Raw genomic sequence first — 19,151 nt, forward strand, 5'->3', positions numbered from 1 at the left:
ACACCGAATCTCTCTTGCCCTTCCTTATCTCCTTAGACCCCCACTCCTTTTCCATTGCCCCTGCTATCCCCACCCTTATCTAGCCACGACAAGCCACAAAAACAGACCAAGTTTGTGTTTACTGAACAAAGTCTTATGTTTTCTGTCTTTAATTTGTAAACTAAGTTGATTATTTTCATGTTTCCCTCACAAAAAAGCTTCGCGTAATTGAACCGATCTTTTCCATAGGTCAGAGGCTCTTGACTGAATAAAGATTCCTCACCTTTGCTTTAAAACAATTCCTAATTTAAAGAGCTTGTGGCCGTTTGACAGCCCTAATCCCCTGAATCCCCAAAGCAAAACCCAAGGGAATTCCTCCTGGCCCACCCAGGCAGAGGGCATCACCTGTCCCCCAGGGAGGCTGTGTCAATCTTGAGGAAGCCAGCACAATTCATGAAGACTTTGGGACCCATGTGGCACATGGTGACCAGCTGGGTCCGGCTCTCGAGCCTGGTGTTGTTCTGCTTCAGGATCTAGGAGAGAGGCCTGGAGTGAGCCAGAGTAGGAGACAGGGCCCACTTCCCAAGACTGCTTTTAGGTTTCTGGGAAACCTCCACGATGAGAACTCTGTCCCCATGCCCCAGTACCAAACTGAGCACTACATCATAGTATCTGCTACTAAAAAATTATTTTAATGAACTATATTATACCTACCAAAGGCAATATATAACTAACTTAAGGCTTAAAAGTTAATGATAAAATATATACTCAAGTACCCATTACTCATCTTAAGAAAAAGAATACTACCAATACTTCTGAAGCTCCCTGCATGCTCCCTTCTCTGATTGAAACCTTTTTTCTCCTCACTGGAAAAAACCACTATCCCGAGGTTTGTGTCTAGTACGCTCTTGCTTTCTTCCATCTGTTTTAAATCATGACTTATTGCTCTCTTCCATGAGCCACTATAGTACAGTAGTGAAGAGTATAGCTGTGGCCACCTGGGTCTGAAGTCTGACTCTCACTAGCTGGATGACTCTGGACAAGTCCCTCTATGTCTCTGACCTTGGTCTTCCTGTCAAATCATATTGGCATAGTGTAAAGGCTCAACGAAATGGGAACTTTTCTTATTTTCTGACTCAATCCAATCCTACCTTCAGGAGATGGGTCCCTTTCCGAGGTCCCAGGCCACAGACATACTGGATTAAGGCCTGGCTGTAAGGGTGGGCAATGGCACGATTGACATCGACCCCAACCTCATTAACTCGGTTGATAAATTCACAGTACAAGGCGTTGAGCAGCTCCTCTTTCACCACATGCTCCTGTTGAAATATAGCAGGGAGAGGGATACGGTTACCGTGCCCTTCTGCCCACCCAGGCCTGCCTGTCAAATCCTACTCACCTGCAAGGGGTGAAACTTGAGACACAGGATGTCTTCATCAGAGCTGCACACCTGGGCAAATTCAATCAGAGGATCTTGGATGCGCCGAGCCAGGGAGACAGCCTGTCTCAGCACTGGGGGGTAATCCCGGAACTCTGCCTAGAGTCAAAAGAGGGTCAGCAAGGCAATGAAGTCCCCTCGGCTCCAACAGCAAGAGAAAATCCAAACCATTCTGGCTTTAAGTCATTTTTTTCTTCTCCTCTGAGATCATGTTTCCTGGGACCAATTTAATCTCTGGGGCTCCAGTCTGAACCATGACAGGCAAAATGGAAAACCTCTGCATGGGTAAGTGAACAGAGCAGTCCTGTGCCCCTGATAACCTCTGTCCCCTAGTAAATCTCCCTAGGATTGACAGCTCTGGCCTGTGCAAGTTCAAAGGGTGGGGCTCCGGCATTACCTCCGATTTCTTGCTGTTCATATAGAGAATGGCCAACTCGTTGTCAACCAGCTCCACCCCAATAGAGGACAGCTGTTGGCCCTGGTCCAGCTCATGCACAATGCGCTTCACATCCTCAATCAACATCTGCGCGTCCCTGGAGGGATAAGGGGTATTGGTCAGGGCTATTTCTGGATAGTTTCTCAGGGAGGGACAGTGTCATGGCTGGGATGGGGGAGGAAAGAACTTTGAAGACAAAGAGGTACAACATCCCCAGCGATATCACCTGGGGATGAGGATATTATCAGGACTCTCCACAGACCTATACCCACTCTGTTATAGGCATGTGCCAGATTCAACAATAAGGGATGAGTGACTTTAAACCAGGTCTAGCCCAATCCCCTGGTGCCCTACCTGTTCTCTCCTGCAACTGTCACCACGTGAGGCTTTTTATTCAGAAGAAATTTCTTTAGGGTTTCAATGTCTTGAGCCTGGATTGAAAGAAAATTGGAGCTGAATGGCTCTGAGGATAAGGAGATTTCAAGTAGTTCTCACTTGCCAAGTAGCTTGAGACTTTACAAGACCAGAGAACAATAAGCTCCAAGTTAGACATAATGCATCACATGTTGTCTAACTGGAACAGAAAACAAGGAAGGGAACTAGGACCTCTGGGTTGAGTATTACACATCTGTCAATATTTTCTAAGATTATTATACTTCTGGCTTATACGTGGGTTGTGGTTAACTAAACATACTTGAGTCTTTTTAACATAAACCAGTGCCTGGCAGTCAGGACTATTCTTTTCCTTTTATTTTTTTGCTGGGAAAGAGTCACCCAGAGCTAACATCTGTTGCCAATCTTCCTTTTTTTTCCCCTCCTCAAAGCCCCAGTACACAATTGCATATTCTAACTGTCGGTCCTTCTAGTTTTTCTATGTGAGCCCCTGCCACAGCATGACTACTGACAGACGAGTGGTGTGGTTCTGCACCTGGGAACTGAACTCGGCCACCCAAGTAGAGCACACCAAACTTTAACCACTAGGCCATCAGGGCTGGCTCAGGATTATTCTGATCTCCACTTTAAGATTTTTCTTTCTTTTTTTTTTGGAGTTATTTGTTAAAAATTACTTTTTAGATTGGGGTGCTCTCAACAAAATTGAAAGGTACCATTAAGTTAAAAAAACCCAGAAGCATGTACATGATATGAATTCAAATTCCTCTTTCCTTGGAAAAAGAAATGCTGAAAGGCTAAAGCAGGGAAAAGGCTGGCTTAATGCCTCAGTAGCTTTCAGCTCCTGGAACACGCTGACCTAGATGCTGTTAAGAACAGAGACAGTGATGGCAGCTCCCAGAAGTACATAAGGCCTAGGCTTTAAGCCAGAAACAAATTCTGCACGAGAATGTGAGTGCCATCTACTGCCTATGGCAGTGAGACTTATCTCAGGGCTTGAGGGGGTCAGAGACAATCAGGGTCTTGCATGGGATATTGCTTAGACATAAACAATTATCCCCACTTGGTACACTTGGAAGATGTACACTTGGAAACTCATCCCGGCCACTTGCCTTCTTTTCTCGTTCTTCCTCTCTCCACGCAGTTCGACGTTTGGTAAAATGGGGCAGCCGGAGGAAGTCTGTCACTTCTCCCTCACCATTGACCAAGGCGCAGAACACAGGGTGATCTCTGCCAGCCGGACAGGAAAGGAAAGTGTAATCATCAACAACATGAGGATATAAGTAAGAGACCAATGAGATTAGGAAGACACGTAAGGGGTGATGCCAGGCAGGCAGGAATAGGTAGTTACCTGGCAGAGGAGAAAGCAATGCCTAGAACTCGGATGCCCTTCCCTTGGTTCTCATCCATAAAGTCATCATCTTCCTCCACCTGCTGATCTGGCCGGTAGGGTGCCACCCTTAACCAGTTGTACAGCTTTCGACTACAGGCCTGGGGAGGAGACACACCAGACACTATGGCCATCAAGCTTGCCAAGTGTGCTAAGGAAACAGATGCAACACACATCTGGAAAGGTTGTATTCATATGTGCACACGTTCCTAGCGATTGGCAGGCTTACAACCTGAAGGCATACCTTGCTTTTGTGAACAGGAGAGTACATAGAGGAGAGCGCTGTAAACAAAGAATGTTTGGATGGGGGAGGGAGTGGGAGGGAAGAGGCTCCTCAAGTTGGGAGGTCTTAGAGTCTCCTGCGGCTCTGTTTGCACTCCCTCTCAGATCATGCTCCGCCTGCCCTCAGTGTTTCTACACTAGCTACGGGACTACTATTAAGGGGTCTCATCACTCTCAGCTCTAATCTGGGGAAATCATACAAGTAAAGATCGTGAGTTTCCATCTTCACCTTTATGACATATTCTTTGGCTTCGGCCAGCAGTTTGTTCTTGAGCTCTTTGGCCATCTGCACGTAGAGGAACTGCTGCAAAGCTCGCTCGATGGCCATGGTGCGCTGCCGGTTCCACTCCTGCACCTGGTGGCTGAACTCATCTCGGTAGTAAAACTGCTTGATCTCTTCGAAATATGTCTGGTCATTGCCATAGCTGAGGAGAGACAACACTGTGGTCCGGGATGGAGAAAAGGTGATGCCCAAACATCCATGAACACTGTGAGCGAGCCAAGGACAATGGCTTGCTTAATTCTGAAATAGTGGTTCACATTCCTGAGTGACCCCTCCCTCCAAAAGACTCCTCACCAAGCCCTCCCCAAAGAGCCCTCACTCCAGAGCTTTGCTTACCCTTCTACCCCCTTCATATCTATGCTGATGTCAATGATGAGCAGCCCTTCATCTTCAGCTAGGCATATCTTGAGGAACTGGTCATCTCTCAGTTCCTTAACAGGCTTGTTCTTTAAGTACTTGAAGGAGTAAGCATAGTGGGCCTCATCCACATCCTGTACACATCAAGAGGGAACCATTAGCCTATGGATAGGCTGGGCTTGACCCTGGGAGAAAAGACACCCTCTCTGCTCTCAGGCAGACAGCTCAGCTAAATGTGAAGCAAGAAACTCAGTTCAATCAGAGAGCTGGGCCACATGTTGGATCAAAGCCCTTCACCTGGCTCACCTTTCTACCTTTCTTGGTGGGGGTTATATTTAGCTTGGCTCTCTCCTGGAAAGTCTGCCTCAGCACCTGCCGGACAAGGGGCTCTCGAGCAATCTGCAGGGCTACCATGTAGCGGGCACCTTCCAGCACAGCTTCCGGTGTAGGGAACTGACTGTGGGGAAAATGGAGGAGCTGCAGCATGAGGGCGTCTTTGCCCTCAGGCGCCTCCTCCTGCCAGCCACCTGATACATGCCTACCTGCAAACATAATCCTTGGCCAGCTCCAAGGGCTCCGCAGGAAACTGCTCTGTCTCATGCCGCTGATAGCTGTCCCGGAGGTTCTCCCCAAACTGCTCAGGAGTAAGCCCAAACTTTTTGGCCAGCCCATCTAACATGAACAGGAGAGTGAATGGTAAGGCAACAGCTAGAGTAACAAATCTCTTGGCTCTGAGAGTCTAGAGCAGCACTTCTGGGCTCTAGGTTTTAAAGGGGTCATGAATGAGCAGGACCAGGACATCTTACAAAGAAAGAAAAAACTGACTTTAAACACCTGATGGGCTGTTATGAGGCAGAAGAAACAGAAATTTTCTATGTGACTTCTGGGCTCAGAACTAAGGTGGAAGCTACAGTTTAATAAAAGAACTTCCCAAAGGTAGGACAGACTGACTCCCTCCCCCTGATATATGAGTTTCCCATTTCTTCAGGAATTTTGGGAGAAGCTGGACCATTATTGCTGGGTGGGTGTGGGTCATGGGAGCAAGTGTTCAGAATCATATTGGTGATTCACTCAGATGTCCTTTAAGTCCTCTTCTGACCTACCAGTGACTATCAGAGAACCTCCCTTGCTCAAGGCTGGAATGCTCAGATCACAACGCAGCTAGCTTTTACCTAGCCCAGCACTCTGGCAAATGGTGTACATGTCTCGGCGAGAAGCCTGTTTGAGCTCCGGCCCTCTCTGTTCCTCATCTTCTGCTTCCTCACCTTCACCTGGCAAGAAAACATGAGTTAGTGCTCTAGTTTCCAATTACTCCCGAGGATCCAACACATGTAGAGAAGCCCGAAAGGGCACTCAGCCAAGGGCATCCTTGGAAATGCCATGGCCATCAAGCCTCCTCGGTTTTCTTTTCCAGCACTCACCTTCCTCATCTCCCTCTTCTCTTACACGCTTCAGCTTCTTGCGGCTGGCCTTGGCAGCATTCTGCATCTTGGGGATGTCACGACCATAATAAAGCAGGAAATGGTTGTAGACATCTTTCAGCTCATCCATTGACTGCACATCCTTGAGCCTGGAGGGAAGAGACATAAGACCTCAACTGTCACTGAGGAAGGGAGTATCCCAGTTCTGCTCCAAGAGGTCCAATTCCCGTAAAGCAAAATCCCAACTAGGATGAGTGCCTGTATTCTCCAATTATTAGAGACTCATAATGGCCCCAGATCATTGACTTAAGGCAACCAAGATATCTTAAACAAAGAATAAGTCAAACAAATGGCGGTTGGTGGTTGTTAGAAATGGAAACAAAAGGGGAGAAGCAGACAAGGCAACGTGTGTCTAGCATGGTTCAGAGTCCTTGAGACAGTCCTTGTCCCTTCATGACACTGGCCACTAAAATCATCTGCTCCCCTCCCACACCCTGCTGTGATTCCAGGCTCACCAAGCTACTTTCTGGTTATAATTTGGTTTCCCATCTAACTTTATACACAGAGAATATACAGATCAGCAAACATGAATATCTGACCCTTTTAACCTTTTATACCAATGTGGATAACCAATATGAATCTTCCGGTAACAAAGGTAACTTTTGATGTGTTGACAAATTGAGTTTCTAAGGGATAGGAGCTCTGCTGAGAATTTTGCAAGGTTATGCTGCTCCTGCGGGGCCTCCCCTGGTCTGAGGGCTTTCTGTAATGGAATAAACCCTGCATATGCTACCTTTCCATGTCGGTGGTGTCCAGGGCCCGGATGCCATCAGCAAGGGGTTTGTCAGGGTCAGCAGAGATTTGCTCGTACTGATAAGCCTGCATCTTCTCAAACAGCCGTGTTAGGTTCTCTTTGCGGATCCTCAGCTGGGTCCACTAGGACAGGACAGGGCAGGAGTAAGGGCTGGTGTTCAGCCTTGGATACCCAAGGCTGCTTTGGTCCTTACCAGGAAACCCTGTGAGAAGCTTGACAGGCCTGGGGGTTTTGGGCTGCCATCTAATACATATAGGAAAGCTTGGGCCCTAGTAGTGGTGGTGGCCAATCCAGCCCTCAACCCCATGGGGGGCATGGATCCATATTACCTTTTCATCCCACTGCCACACCCTCCACAGGTCATTAATGTGCAACTCAGGCTCCACATACTCCTTTCGGTAGAAGGCAATAAAAGGCACCTAGGGTGGCAAAGAGATTGCAGTCAACCAGAGAGGAAAAGTTTGCAAGGATCCCCTTTGCCAATTACTCCCCGTTTATCCTGGAGGGATAAACACTCCAGGAACTTTCACAGTTGCAGGCTTGGCCTCCTTCACAGGCCTATCCAGGGCACACGCTCTCCCCAACAGGGGAGGATAATGCTATAGACAGGATAGCATCATTCTCTTGATCACTAGCATCTCCCTGGGTCTTCACATTTCTTGAGTCAAGAGACCACTGCTGAAGACAGGAGAAGGGGGCTCCCCAGCTGACTTAGGAAGCTACCTTTTCCTTCATCCCTGAGCTGAATTTCTAACCAATCAGCCACTAGAGCTTGAGGTGCTACCTCAAAATGCTGATTTCGCATGAAGCCCAGGGCCTCTTTAATCTTCTGAATTGTGCTGGGCCCTTTTCGACTGAACGTGCTGGTTGGCTGCCCTCGGTCTAGGTAATCACAGCTTTCCTATAGTCAGAAGAAAAAAGGAACAGCAACAACACTGTTACTTGCCTTGTCTTAGAACACATCAAACTGTCTCAAGTTACAGGATGACCTCAATCAGATGAAATCTAGAAAAATCTCTCTCATATATCTGCACGTATACATAATGCTGTGTACATGGCACACAGATGTTTGGGACAGGGGAGGAGCAGCTCCTCACCTTGATGAAGTGGCTTCTGGTTCATTCAAAATGTAAGGATATTTTTTTGGGTACCTGAAGAGAAATGGTTGGTGTGGCAAAAGCATTCCTGTAGATCCAGTCAGCTTCTTCTTCTAGTTCATCATCTTCAGCCCCCTTGACCGGGATGGAGCGAAGCTGCACAGGATAAGACAACAGAGTGAGACTGACTTTATCCTGTATCCCACGTAAAACATACACCACTTCTGGACAAAAGCATATGCCCCACAGACACACATTTCCAGAACCTGGAAGAGCAGCATCCTGGTAAGAAGTAGGCACTTCATATATTTACTTAAGAAAGAGTGCCATTTCAAGAACCATAAGCAGCATGAGTCTATCTTCCCTCCTATAAGGGCTGGACTCCTTGTACCCTGCAGTCAGATGGGGTTCAAAGCCGACTTTCTAGATACCATTCGACATCAGACTATTTCTCTGCTACAACCTTTGCAGCAAGGAGGCTCAGGGCAGCTGATGACAGATCGGCAGAAGGACAGGGGCAGGTGGTTTCTTACCTGGAACCTCTCAGGCAGGTCAGTGGCTCGGATTTCATTGTCCTGATCTGTGAGGTGGCTGCTTTCCAGCTCACTGGGTTCATACATCTCAAAGATGCTCCTGCGGCTCACACGTTTCTTGGTGGTCTTCTTGGGGCGCACTCGGATCTCACCCTCAGCCTCATCATCCTCATACTCATACTCTTCCTCCAGTTCTTCATCGTACTCATTGTATTTCTCAAATTCATCATAGTCAAAGTCCACACCAAAAATCTCCTGAGCTTCTTGCAGGGCCCTGCGGGTAAGAGCAAGAGGCAGTTGGCCCAGGTTCTGGTGAGAAGAGAGAAATGCAACCCCTGCACAGATACTTTACTTGCCCGAAGGGAACTAGGAAAGCTAAGAGAGAGGTACATAAAAAAGGCATATTCACTATGGTATAAAGGCTTATCTGGGAGATATTTCTGGGAAACTATTATTTATGGGGGATAAAAAAGCCCATCTTTGGCACATGCCAGTGACAGGGATCAAACAGCAACAGGGAAGATGGATCCATATCCTGCTCAGTGAATCCATCTTCTGCTAAGGCATTACAGTATTCCTTTAGAGCAAAAGCTTTCTTCCAATAAAAATATATTTAGAAGGCCAATATATAAACAAATAAAGATGGAGCTGCATGTGGAAGAGGGAGCCTGGAGACTTGCCCATATGCGACTCCACCCTAATCCCATAGTGCCCCTAGAATGCAGAGAGCTCTCAGGAATTTTAAGAGCAGTCTGAAATTGCTGCCGAGTAAAGGTTATTTGAGGTAGAGACGCAAAATGGCTGAGAGCTGGGAATGTTCCATTTTTGGCAGAGGCTTCTGACCTCCTCCTTCCTGACTGGGTCCACTCAAATGCCTTTATCACCACCTTGTATCAGACCCCACTCACGCATCTGTGTATCCGGGAAGCTTTTTCCTCCACTTAGGTTTTTTCAGAGGCTGTCCATCATCATCCACAATGAAGTCGTCAATGTCTGGGTAGGGATGGGAGAGATTAGTGCTCAAAGGCAGGGGATGAGCCAGGAATGAATGGTTTTAGTTCCTACTATATGAGTAGCCAGTGAGGAGAAGAGTAGAGAGGCTCCTGAAAAGTAACTTCTTTGTGTCAAATGCTGGGAGCCTACAGTTGCAGAATGGTTTCTCATCCTATTCCCAGGGGCTAGGAAATACCAACACCCACCCAAATATTGGGTTCCCTGGCTGATGCCACATACCTGACTCTTCATCATCTTCCTCCTCCTCCTCCGGAGGAGCCATGGGGGCCTCCACAGCCTCCTGCCCTTCTTCCCCTTCCCCATCCTGGAAGATTTCCTCTGCAATAGCCTCTTTTTCATGTTCCTCCTTGCCATATTCCTCCTCATCGTCATCCTCGTCATCTGACATTTTTTTGACACGTCGGTACTTTTGCTAGGGGTGGGAAAACCTGCCTCATCAGGGTCTGAGTGTACTGGCATAAGGATGCCTGCTCTCCAGTCTTAGTCCCATTTTCCCACCAGTCACGCTGACCAATGGAGAGGAAAAGAGCACATTAAGTGATGTTCTTTCAGCCCCAAGGCCCACCACTGAAACTTTGATAAGCCTTTCTCTGAGAGGCATCCAGATACAGGATGCAACTCTAGGCTCCACAGCACAAGGATACTGAGCAATTGTCTCTTCTCTGATGTTCCCCAAACTGTTCCGGATGTGCCTCCTCCCCCAAGAATCAATGAATTTCAAGGGCTTTTTCTTTCACTCCCAAGGACAGAGATAAAGAAATAATACTTACTCCTCTTTTGACTTTGACACCCAAATTCTCCTCAATGAGGTCAAAATCATCATCCTCCAGGCGGTCGTCAAAAGATGCTGGAGAAAACAAAGTGTTATCCCTGATGATGGAGAGGACCCATCTCCACTGCAACTTCCACCCTAGCCTCACTTGACCTGAGGAGAGACTACTCACTGCGTTTTCTCTTCTTGTGGCCAACATCATCTTCTGAATCCCCAGAGTCACTACCCTCATCCTCCTCCCCTTCATCTTCATCGTCATCATCATTGATAAAGCCTTTCAGGTTGCCTTGCTCATCCTGATCATCTAGGTTCTCCTCTTCCTCCTCCTCATCTGGAAAGCAAGCATGTTTGAGGCATGGAGTTTGGGAAACAGGCTAAGGGTGGGGCAGGGCCACGTGCTTAACTGTGATCCTCCATCTGCTCTGAACCTAATGACCTGGGTGTCATGTTAACTCTTCTGCCTCATCTACAAATGCAAAAACATGACCATTGACTTAAGAGCAGCAGCATCTGGAAAGGACTCTCTCTTTTCTACATGCACCATCTGTCTTTAGGCAAGATGATCTTCCAAATTACTTTGGTTCTTCCAAATCATTACTACAGGCTTTATAGCCACCAACAACCTTTGTTTTCCTCTCAGTTTATAAACTCAGCAGCTATATTCCTTCTTTCATCCATAATTCTTTTGACAAAACTTACATTTCCCTTTCCACCTTTAAAGCCATTTCATTGTTCTACTCTGATGATGATCCTAATGGTGGGGTTTGGCCAGAGAAATAAGCAACTGGGTGCATAAATACCCACACTGCTAGGTCTCTAAAAGAGGGAAACATTACACATGTATTAATTTATTGGTTTATTGTCTGTCCCCTCCCACTAATATAAACTATAATAGCAAGATCTTTATTTCGTATTCCTAGTTCTAGGCACAGTGCCTGGTATACAGGAGAAAGATGTTCAGTAAATATTTTCTATGAATGACTAAAAATTCTCAAGCTGGTACCTCATGTGTGATAACTTCTGTGCTCAGCCTGAGCCTCTCATCAGCAAGAATCCAACTATCCAAAGCTTAGCAATAGTGGGGAGAAGCTTGAGGCTGGGGCCTCCTCACCGTCATCCTCCTCTTCCACAAATTTCTTGGTGACCCGGGACACCACTTCGCCTTCATCGTTGTATTCTTCCTCTGACTCCTCAGCCTCGCTTTCCACAAAATCAGACATTGCTGCAGCTTCTCACAGCCTGCCTGAAGAAGAGAAGGGAATGAAGAAAGATGGGGATAAAAAATGAGACACATGGCATAACCAGAAGGACCTACAATTAGAATATACAACTACGTACTGGGGGGCTTTAGGGAGAAGAAAAGAAGAAAAGAAGAAAAAAAAAAAAGACTGGCAACAGATGTTAGCTCAGGTGCCAACCTTTAAGAAAAAAAGAGACACATGACTTTACAGAGGGCTCTTAAACCTTTCTACAAACAGCCTTTTAGCCACATGCCACTGCTTTGCCCACTCAATCACTTCCACCTGGGGAGAAGAGGGTACGAATCAGATGGTTCTGTCTCTTCCATCTTCCACTGCTCCCACAGTTACTCCTCTCATGTGTACCTTTAAAGGGTGATTACATATACTGGACTTCTCTACATATACCATCTCACTTTCCAAAGAGTTTTATCTCACTTACCACTTGGGAGCAGGAATGGGCAGAAGAGGAAAGAAATTAGTGTAGGAATAATTATAAGTAGGGATATGGTAGTAGTGAGATTATGTGACTCATAAGAAGTTTAGGAAATAGTAAGTGCCAACTTAATGACAGGCATTTTCATATACTATACCTGGTTATTGGCAGAGCCAAAAGGAAAATCCTATTGAATAGATTAAACATTTCACGAACTTAAGCCCACTTGTGTGAGTAATGGTCAGGAGCATTTAGATGGAGAAGAGGCCTCTTTAGAAACATTAGAACCATAATTCTATTTTTATCATCTACCTCCCTGGCACTTTGAAAACAGTTTGAGAGAGACGTCCATGGCCTACAAAATAAAGGCCAACATAGTTAAACACAAAGATTTTTGGGCTTAAGAGTAGAAATCAAATCCCGGTCCCATCATCTACCAGGTATATAAACTCAAGCAAATTACTGAATGTGTCTGAACATTAATTTCTTCATCTGGACAATGGCAACAGCACTACCTACCTCAAGGGTAGTTGAGAATACTACATGACATGGGGAAAGAACCTATCTTACTGTTTCAATAAATGTTAACTGAGTTTGAATTTGAATCCTGGGCCTAATTTTCCCTAGCATCCTGTAATTATGTGCCAACCAATCCCAACTTTGTCTTCTACTTCCCTGCTTTCAGCCTCATCCAAAGCCTGGAAGTGGCAGCGGAGAACCCAAGAACCATAAAATGGAGTTTCCTGGGTCTGAAACAGGACTTTAAGAAACAGCACACATAACCCAAATCATAACATCAAGATTCCATTCTGGAATCCTGAAGCTGGCAGCTGATAAACTCAGCATCACTCCTCACCCTATCCTGAATTATGGCCCATTGTGTATATGTCCATTTTCCCCACTTAGACTATAAGCTTCCGGAAATTAGAGACCACATCCAATTGAAGGGCTAATAAAAACCATGAAAACATAAATGGCAATATGAGAGGCATTACAAGGCATGTTGTGATTCTGTATCAGAAAGCTATATCCTTATAAGTGCTCTGTACAAAATAGGAACTGCCAAGTATCTGTCAAATAAATTACTTACTTCTTCATATTGTTGCCACCTTCCCAGTGAAAGATGGCAGTGGGACGGGAGAGAACAGGAGGGTGGCTAAGTGCTACCTGAAATGGTCTGAGCTCTAGAAGGCGCCTTAAGTTCCGTGGCTCTAATTCTCCTGAAAATTAGCCTTACTGATATCAACTGATACCATAACCAATTAACTTAAGATTAATTGAGCTCAAGGAAACAAAACTAAAGATACTGAGTTCTGGTGGAAAGGGAGGGGCAATGACATGGTCTTATGTTCAATTTTACGCTGAGCTTTCAGGTACTATTTCTTTTCAAACTCTATTGAATGCCTACTATATACATACACTCTGCTAGGAGCTGAGGATTTGAAGAGAAACAGAATGGTTCTCAAGGAGTTGACTTCTGACAGAGCGAGAGAGAGATGAATGCATATAAGGACCATAAACTAAGTTTACGTATTATCACAGGTATAGGGCAGGCACAGGAAGAGAAGTGGAAAACAAACTCACAACACTTAAACAAAACCCAACCAAAACTAATATAGGCCTTTCCTGGATACTTAAAATAATTTAAAAAAATGTGCACTGAGGTATAATATTTATCACACCTACCAAGTTTCAGACACCTAACAAATATCCTATTAACCCTTACACTGTCCTATGAATTACAGCACACTTCTCTCTCCATTCAACACATGAGGAAACAGACTCAGATAAAGTCACCTGTTCAAGGCGACACAAACAACTGCAAGAGCTGAGATCCTTTCTCTCATGAGTGTACAGTGGAGTTTTCCAGTGGTTATACGATGTGTAGTATCACAACAGACTGAATGCAGAAACATATATGAGAATCCAGCTGTATTCTATTAAGGCAGACATTAAAAAGATTTGCCCCCCCAAAAAGCAAAACAATGCCACTCTTCTCACTACACTTTTTGTTTTCAAGATTATAGTTGTTTTTTATAAAAGGTATTATTTATGTTAAACTGCAATGGGTTTATTTTTTTTCTCCCAGTTTTATTGAGATATAATTGACATATAACATCGTCTAAGCTTAAGGTGTATAATGTGTTGATTTGATATACTTGTGTATTGCAAAATGATGACATTTTTCTGGTGGGCTTATTATTACCTTAAAATGATTTAATACGTCTCAGTTTTAATTTCTAATCTGATAAACATCAATATATATAAATCCCATGAACATCGATATAACTCACATAAACAAAATGTCGTTGGGAGTCTTAGACTGTTTTTAAGAGTATAAAGGGGTCCTAAGATACAAAGTTTGAGAGCCACTACACTACACCGTTGTATAGGCCCCACAGAGCAACGATATAGGAAGCCCTAGGGTTAGACTGATACCCTTTTTTCCCAAGATCTGTATCCTTAAGATCATTTAGCTTGCTATAGCTGGGGAATGCCTCCAATCTAGCTCACTGCCAAGATTTCCAATTAAAAGAAGTATGCCAGAAGCAATCCTGACTTGCTGCAACTTGCAGACCTAGAGTGCAGAGGGTGCTGCAGCAGCACTGCAGGCTGAGGTTGGCAAGTAGCAACTATTCCAGAACAAAAACCCTATTTAGTAGACATGAATATTATTAATGTATGATATCTGAGATGAGCCTGATGGAGTTTGGAGTTTGTATTTAGTACTTATGCTCTTGAATTTTCCTCATATTCAGATTGTGGGTTAAATTTACTACGAAAATAGATCTAGATGAGGAATGGGAAGGTGAATGAACAAGGTTTCTTCAGGTGGAAGCACAGCTGCAGTATAGGATGTGGCTCAAAGGAAAAGGCTGGCAGTTACCATGACATTCTCTGCAAGAGGAATGGAGCTGGGATCAGATTGCCACAGGGGAGGCCCTCAGCAGTCCCTCCCTTTGAACAAGATGATGTAGGAGGCAATTAAAAAGAGACCAGAACAAAAAGAGATGTCTGTTAATTCCCTCCACCGGCAGCTTCAGTTAACGTTTACTGTTTTTTTCAGGGTCAAGTTCTATTCTAGGGCTTGGGTATATAAAAATGAGTAAAACATGCTTTGTACCCTGGTGGAGTTCACAATCTAACTCAAAAAAAAAAAAACTGTAAATAAAGTTACAACAAAGCATAATAAATGATATATGATAGTTATGAACCAGGACTATGAGAGTAGCATGAAGAGACAAGTGAGAGAATGCCTCAGAAAAGGTGATGCTTGAATTGAGAGGAGTTAAGAAGACAGTCTGGAAAAAGGCAACATGAGCAAAGGCTTAGGTTTGAAAAGGCCTAGTGGTCTGGGGAAAAGCTCCAGAAGTCTGGTGTGGAGCTCAAACTATAAGACATTCTATAATTTATGAGCAACGGCTTAGGGCTATTCCAAAGGTGTTCACGAGTGACTACCCAATTTGGAATACAAAAACCTATAAGTTCAGTAAATAAAAGTATTCAGAGTCCACTTAAGACAAGTTCTTTTAAATCTGGGATTCAGAACACTGTTACGAAAAATCCTAATCACACCAAGTCAAGATGTTAAAATACAGGCAAGGTTAATTCCACCTATAATCATCTTAACATGCACACCTTACTTATACGAAATAACAGTCTTAGAATCTTTTCAGTGCCAGGGTATAAAACGCATTACTGTTAATAATGGTGCATATAGTAAGTAATTTAGAAATATTAGGTATCCCTTTTCTTTCCATGTTTCCTGGGGAAACAAGAAAAGGGCAAAAGAAGAGCAGAAACAATTGAAATACATAACCAGATTCAGAATCCCGGCAACACAGGGAGGAGGTAACAGTTCTCGAGCCTTGTGCTACACACTGGAAAACATACAGTTCTTGCACTGGCACAGGGGCTGGCAAACTACAGAAGGCCAGATCTGCCATTGTAGCACAAAAGCAGACATAGACAATATGTAGATAAACGGGAGTGGCCTAATTTGACCCAGGAGCCTTAGTTTGGCTAGGACCTAGGACCCCTGACCTAGAAGTATAGAAAGTCTTTAAAGAATTGATGACAAAGGTACCATGGGAGGCTGTAATAGAGGACCCTAACCTGGTTTTGAGAAACTAACTTTAAATAAAAAGCTTAAGAGTGAAGAGGAATTGGCTAAGTGGAGGAGCTGTTTCTTCGGAGGTGGTTCAAGGAGTGGTGGTTTTTGAGAAGAGTTCTCCCAGAACAAGGCCCAGGATGCTCTGTGGCAGTAACAGTGAGGGCCAGTTTGGGGAGAGAGAGTAGGGTTCATAATGAGTTGGTGGTGAAGTCATATACATCTTGGTAGGATTTTAACTTGAGGATTTTAGACTCTATTCACAAGGTGCTGGGAAGCCCCTGCAGAGAACCAGTGTATAAAAGAGCACTACTGACTTAATTTACTTGTTAATTCAACAAAAAATTATTTAATGAGTACCTACTACATACTAGGTATGTATAAGACAAAGTCCCTGCCCCCAGGATACCTGTATTCTGGTGCAGGAGACAAACCACAAACGAATATAATAAACCTTGCTATAAGTGCTAGGAAGGAAATAAATACCCTGACTTCTGAGTGAGTGAGTTTAGGCTGAGATAGCAAGAATGGGTAGGATATGGTATACAGAGCCAAGGGAAGAGGTACCTGGTAGAATAGGTGGGCAAGAACTTGGCCTATGGTAGGTGATATTCTAAGGCCAGTGTGACCAGAGAATGGTGAAGGCAGAAGAATGAGAAAGGGAGGGGGATGTAAAAATGTAAAAATTTCTACCTGGAGGGTGATTTGGGTGGAAGTAGGGAAAACTGAGGATACTATTGTGGGAGTCCAGGCAAAAGATGATGGTTGGTTTGGAACATGGTGGTAGCAGTGGAGATGGAAAATAGAAGACAGATCTGAAATACATTTTGGAGGTAGAAGTCACAGGACTTATTGAAAGACTTGGGGAAGGCAGGTAGTAAGGGAGAAGAATCCAACAGGATTCCCAGAGGTCTAGCTTTGGTAACCATGTAGATGAGAGCCTGATTAATTCCTTGATGAGGTTTAGACCTTTTAGGGAGTAACAATACTAATCTAATCTAGCAGCCACACAATCCAAGTGAATAAGAATGGACTTCTATTGGCTGAAGGAGCCCAACTTATGGGAGCCCACTTAGTGAGACAGGGAAGACCAGGTTTAGAACGACGACAGGGAAAAGCAAAATTTTCTTTTTGTTATGTTACGTATAGGATCTCTAACAGACATCCAAATGGAGCTATTAAATTGGCATTCTGTGTGTGATTCCTGAACCTACAGAAGAGAGGGCTGGGCTAGAAGTTTAAACTAGGGAGTTGCAAGCTTTCAGATGGTAATTAAAGCCATGGGACTGGATCACCTAAAAGCAGCATTCTGAGAACCCAGGATTGAACTCTGAAGGAAATTCAGCATTAGGTCTCAGGTAGAGAGCAAAAGTGGCTAGTAAAGGACACTGAGAAGTAGCAGCCAGAGAAATGGGGAAAATTCAGGAGTGAAGCATCAACAAAGTCAAGAGAAGAGAGTTTTAAGAAAGGGGTAAACTGTGTAGAATACTCCAGAGACTGAGGAAGATGAGAACAAAGTATCCGTGGGATTTGGCAATACAGAAGTCACTGGTGACCTTGACAAGAGCAGCTTCAATGGAGTAGTCAGAAGAGAAGCCAGACTCATGTAAGCTGAAGAATGAATAAAAGTCAAGAAAGTTGACACAGGTAGAAATCTGGCTGTGAAGGGATATCAAAAGAGTAGGATGGTAGTTGGTGGCAGATGAGAGGGATACCAGGACATAATTTGTATGTTGATGGAAACAGATTTTTATGGAGAGGTAGGATCTGGTGATTGATTTTATTGGGAAATAATGAAGAAGGATCCAAGGATTATACACAGGATTCTGATTGTGGTGCCATTTACTGAGACCAAGAACACAGGAGCAAGGGCAAATTTATGTGCCTTGAAAGACCGTATGTTTCCACCATACTGGGTAGGCTTCCTTTCTTGTGAAGGTCTTCTGAGAGAACTGTAAAATGTGAGTGAACCTCTCCAGACTGCACCACTTCCTGATGTGATTAATTCCTTGATGAGGTTTAGACCTTTTAGGGAGTAACAATACTAATCTAATCTAGTAGCCACACAATCCAAGTGAATAAGAATGGACTTGTATTGGCTGAAGGAGCCCAACTTATGGAAAAGGGCTCTAAATTCATAGCTAATGGGGGAGCAATCATACTTTTGTAATCAACACACTAAAGACTTAAAAACCAGTAATTTTCAAATAAACAGTGGAAGTGAGATTTTTCCCTAAGAAATTAATCAAATTCAAAATTGTTTACACTCTATATGTTCATTAACAGCAGCAGTGTAACTTAATCCTCCTTTGCTACTTCTGATACCACAGTGAATTTCCACGGACGTATTTTCAGAGAGCTTAGGCATCCTCTTACAGAAAAATAAGTATCAGCTCTTGCAACAACCAAGGGAAATGAACCACTCCAGCCCGTTCAAGAGAGTGCCTGGAGAAAAAGGTAGAAACTAGAAAAAAAGGAAGTTTTGACTTAATAGCCCATCCCGATGTTTGTGGTAGGCGTTTGGGGGACGTAGCCATCTACAAAAACTTCTAATTTTATTACTCAACAATATGGGAAAAGATGGAATTTGGCATCGTCCTCTAGCCTGATGGCCAAGCTGATGAAAGCTCCGTAGCTTTCACATCCCCAGAACAATTGGATCACCTGATCCTGACTCATAAGCCCCAGGTCCCCTCCATTCCCCATCCTTTGGCGTGGCCCAGTTTTCAGAAGCTGCGAGAGAAGGACGGGATCCCAGGAAGCCTGTTCATACAACAGACTGCCCAATTCACTGGTTCTGGGTGGCAGAGAATTGGGAAACGCCTTGAGACTCTGAGCAACTACCCCACTTTCGTCCTCTTTTTCCCTCCTAGAGCAGTGAAGGCCGGGGGCCCCCTTCTTCCCGCATAGGGCTCTCCAGTGCCTCTTCCCTTACAGGACCAGGCCCTAGGAGCCTAGCTCCCCAGCTGACGCACTTGAGGAACACGCTTTCCAGTCTGAACTGTACCTGCCTGAGGCCCGCCGCTCCTCCGGTGCGCTAAGCCCCCACCGAGGAAAATGGAGTCGTCGAACCGAGACTGGGAAAGGATAGTACAGACCCACCGCACGGCCCCTCCGCCGCCACCGCCGCCGCTGCTGCGTCAACGTGCTACGTCACTTC

General features: G+C 44.7%; 1 protein-coding gene across 3 annotated transcripts in view; it reads right to left on the reverse strand.

The window, feature by feature from the left end:
* Positions 1-19,150, reverse strand: part of SUPT6H (SPT6 homolog, histone chaperone and transcription elongation factor) — a 29,905-nt gene extending 10,755 nt beyond the window's left edge. The window contains exons 1-24 of one of the 3 annotated variants that reach the window (XM_046677830.1): positions 18,999-19,150; positions 11,318-11,449; positions 10,379-10,537; positions 10,205-10,281; positions 9,654-9,846; positions 9,329-9,413; positions 8,421-8,694; positions 7,942-8,043; positions 7,575-7,691; positions 7,120-7,209; positions 6,770-6,912; positions 5,977-6,125; positions 5,728-5,826; positions 5,098-5,227; positions 4,862-5,012; positions 4,535-4,689; positions 4,145-4,340; positions 3,595-3,734; positions 3,356-3,473; positions 2,208-2,284; positions 1,815-1,950; positions 1,379-1,516; positions 1,131-1,298; positions 385-512 (exon numbers count right to left, since the gene is read on the reverse strand). In XM_046677830.1, coding sequence (XP_046533786.1) covers positions 385-512; positions 1,131-1,298; positions 1,379-1,516; positions 1,815-1,950; positions 2,208-2,284; positions 3,356-3,473; positions 3,595-3,734; positions 4,145-4,340; positions 4,535-4,689; positions 4,862-5,012; positions 5,098-5,227; positions 5,728-5,826; positions 5,977-6,125; positions 6,770-6,912; positions 7,120-7,209; positions 7,575-7,691; positions 7,942-8,043; positions 8,421-8,694; positions 9,329-9,413; positions 9,654-9,846; positions 10,205-10,281; positions 10,379-10,537; positions 11,318-11,426 — 3,134 coding nt within the window. In that variant the 5' untranslated portion in view covers positions 11,427-11,449; positions 18,999-19,150. The remainder of the gene's footprint in view (positions 1-384; positions 513-1,130; positions 1,299-1,378; positions 1,517-1,814; positions 1,951-2,207; positions 2,285-3,355; positions 3,474-3,594; positions 3,735-4,144; positions 4,341-4,534; positions 4,690-4,861; positions 5,013-5,097; positions 5,228-5,727; positions 5,827-5,976; positions 6,126-6,769; positions 6,913-7,119; positions 7,210-7,574; positions 7,692-7,941; positions 8,044-8,420; positions 8,695-9,328; positions 9,414-9,653; positions 9,847-10,204; positions 10,282-10,378; positions 10,538-11,317; positions 11,450-18,998) is intronic. The other 2 variants (XM_046677832.1, XM_046677831.1) reach the window with 2 other exon arrangements.
* Position 19,151: the final 1 nt, after the last annotated feature.

The sequence above is a fragment of the Equus quagga genome, chromosome 11 (assembly GCF_021613505.1).
Source record: "Equus quagga isolate Etosha38 chromosome 11, UCLA_HA_Equagga_1.0, whole genome shotgun sequence".
In the NCBI taxonomy this organism is placed as follows: domain Eukaryota; kingdom Metazoa; phylum Chordata; class Mammalia; order Perissodactyla; family Equidae; genus Equus; species Equus quagga.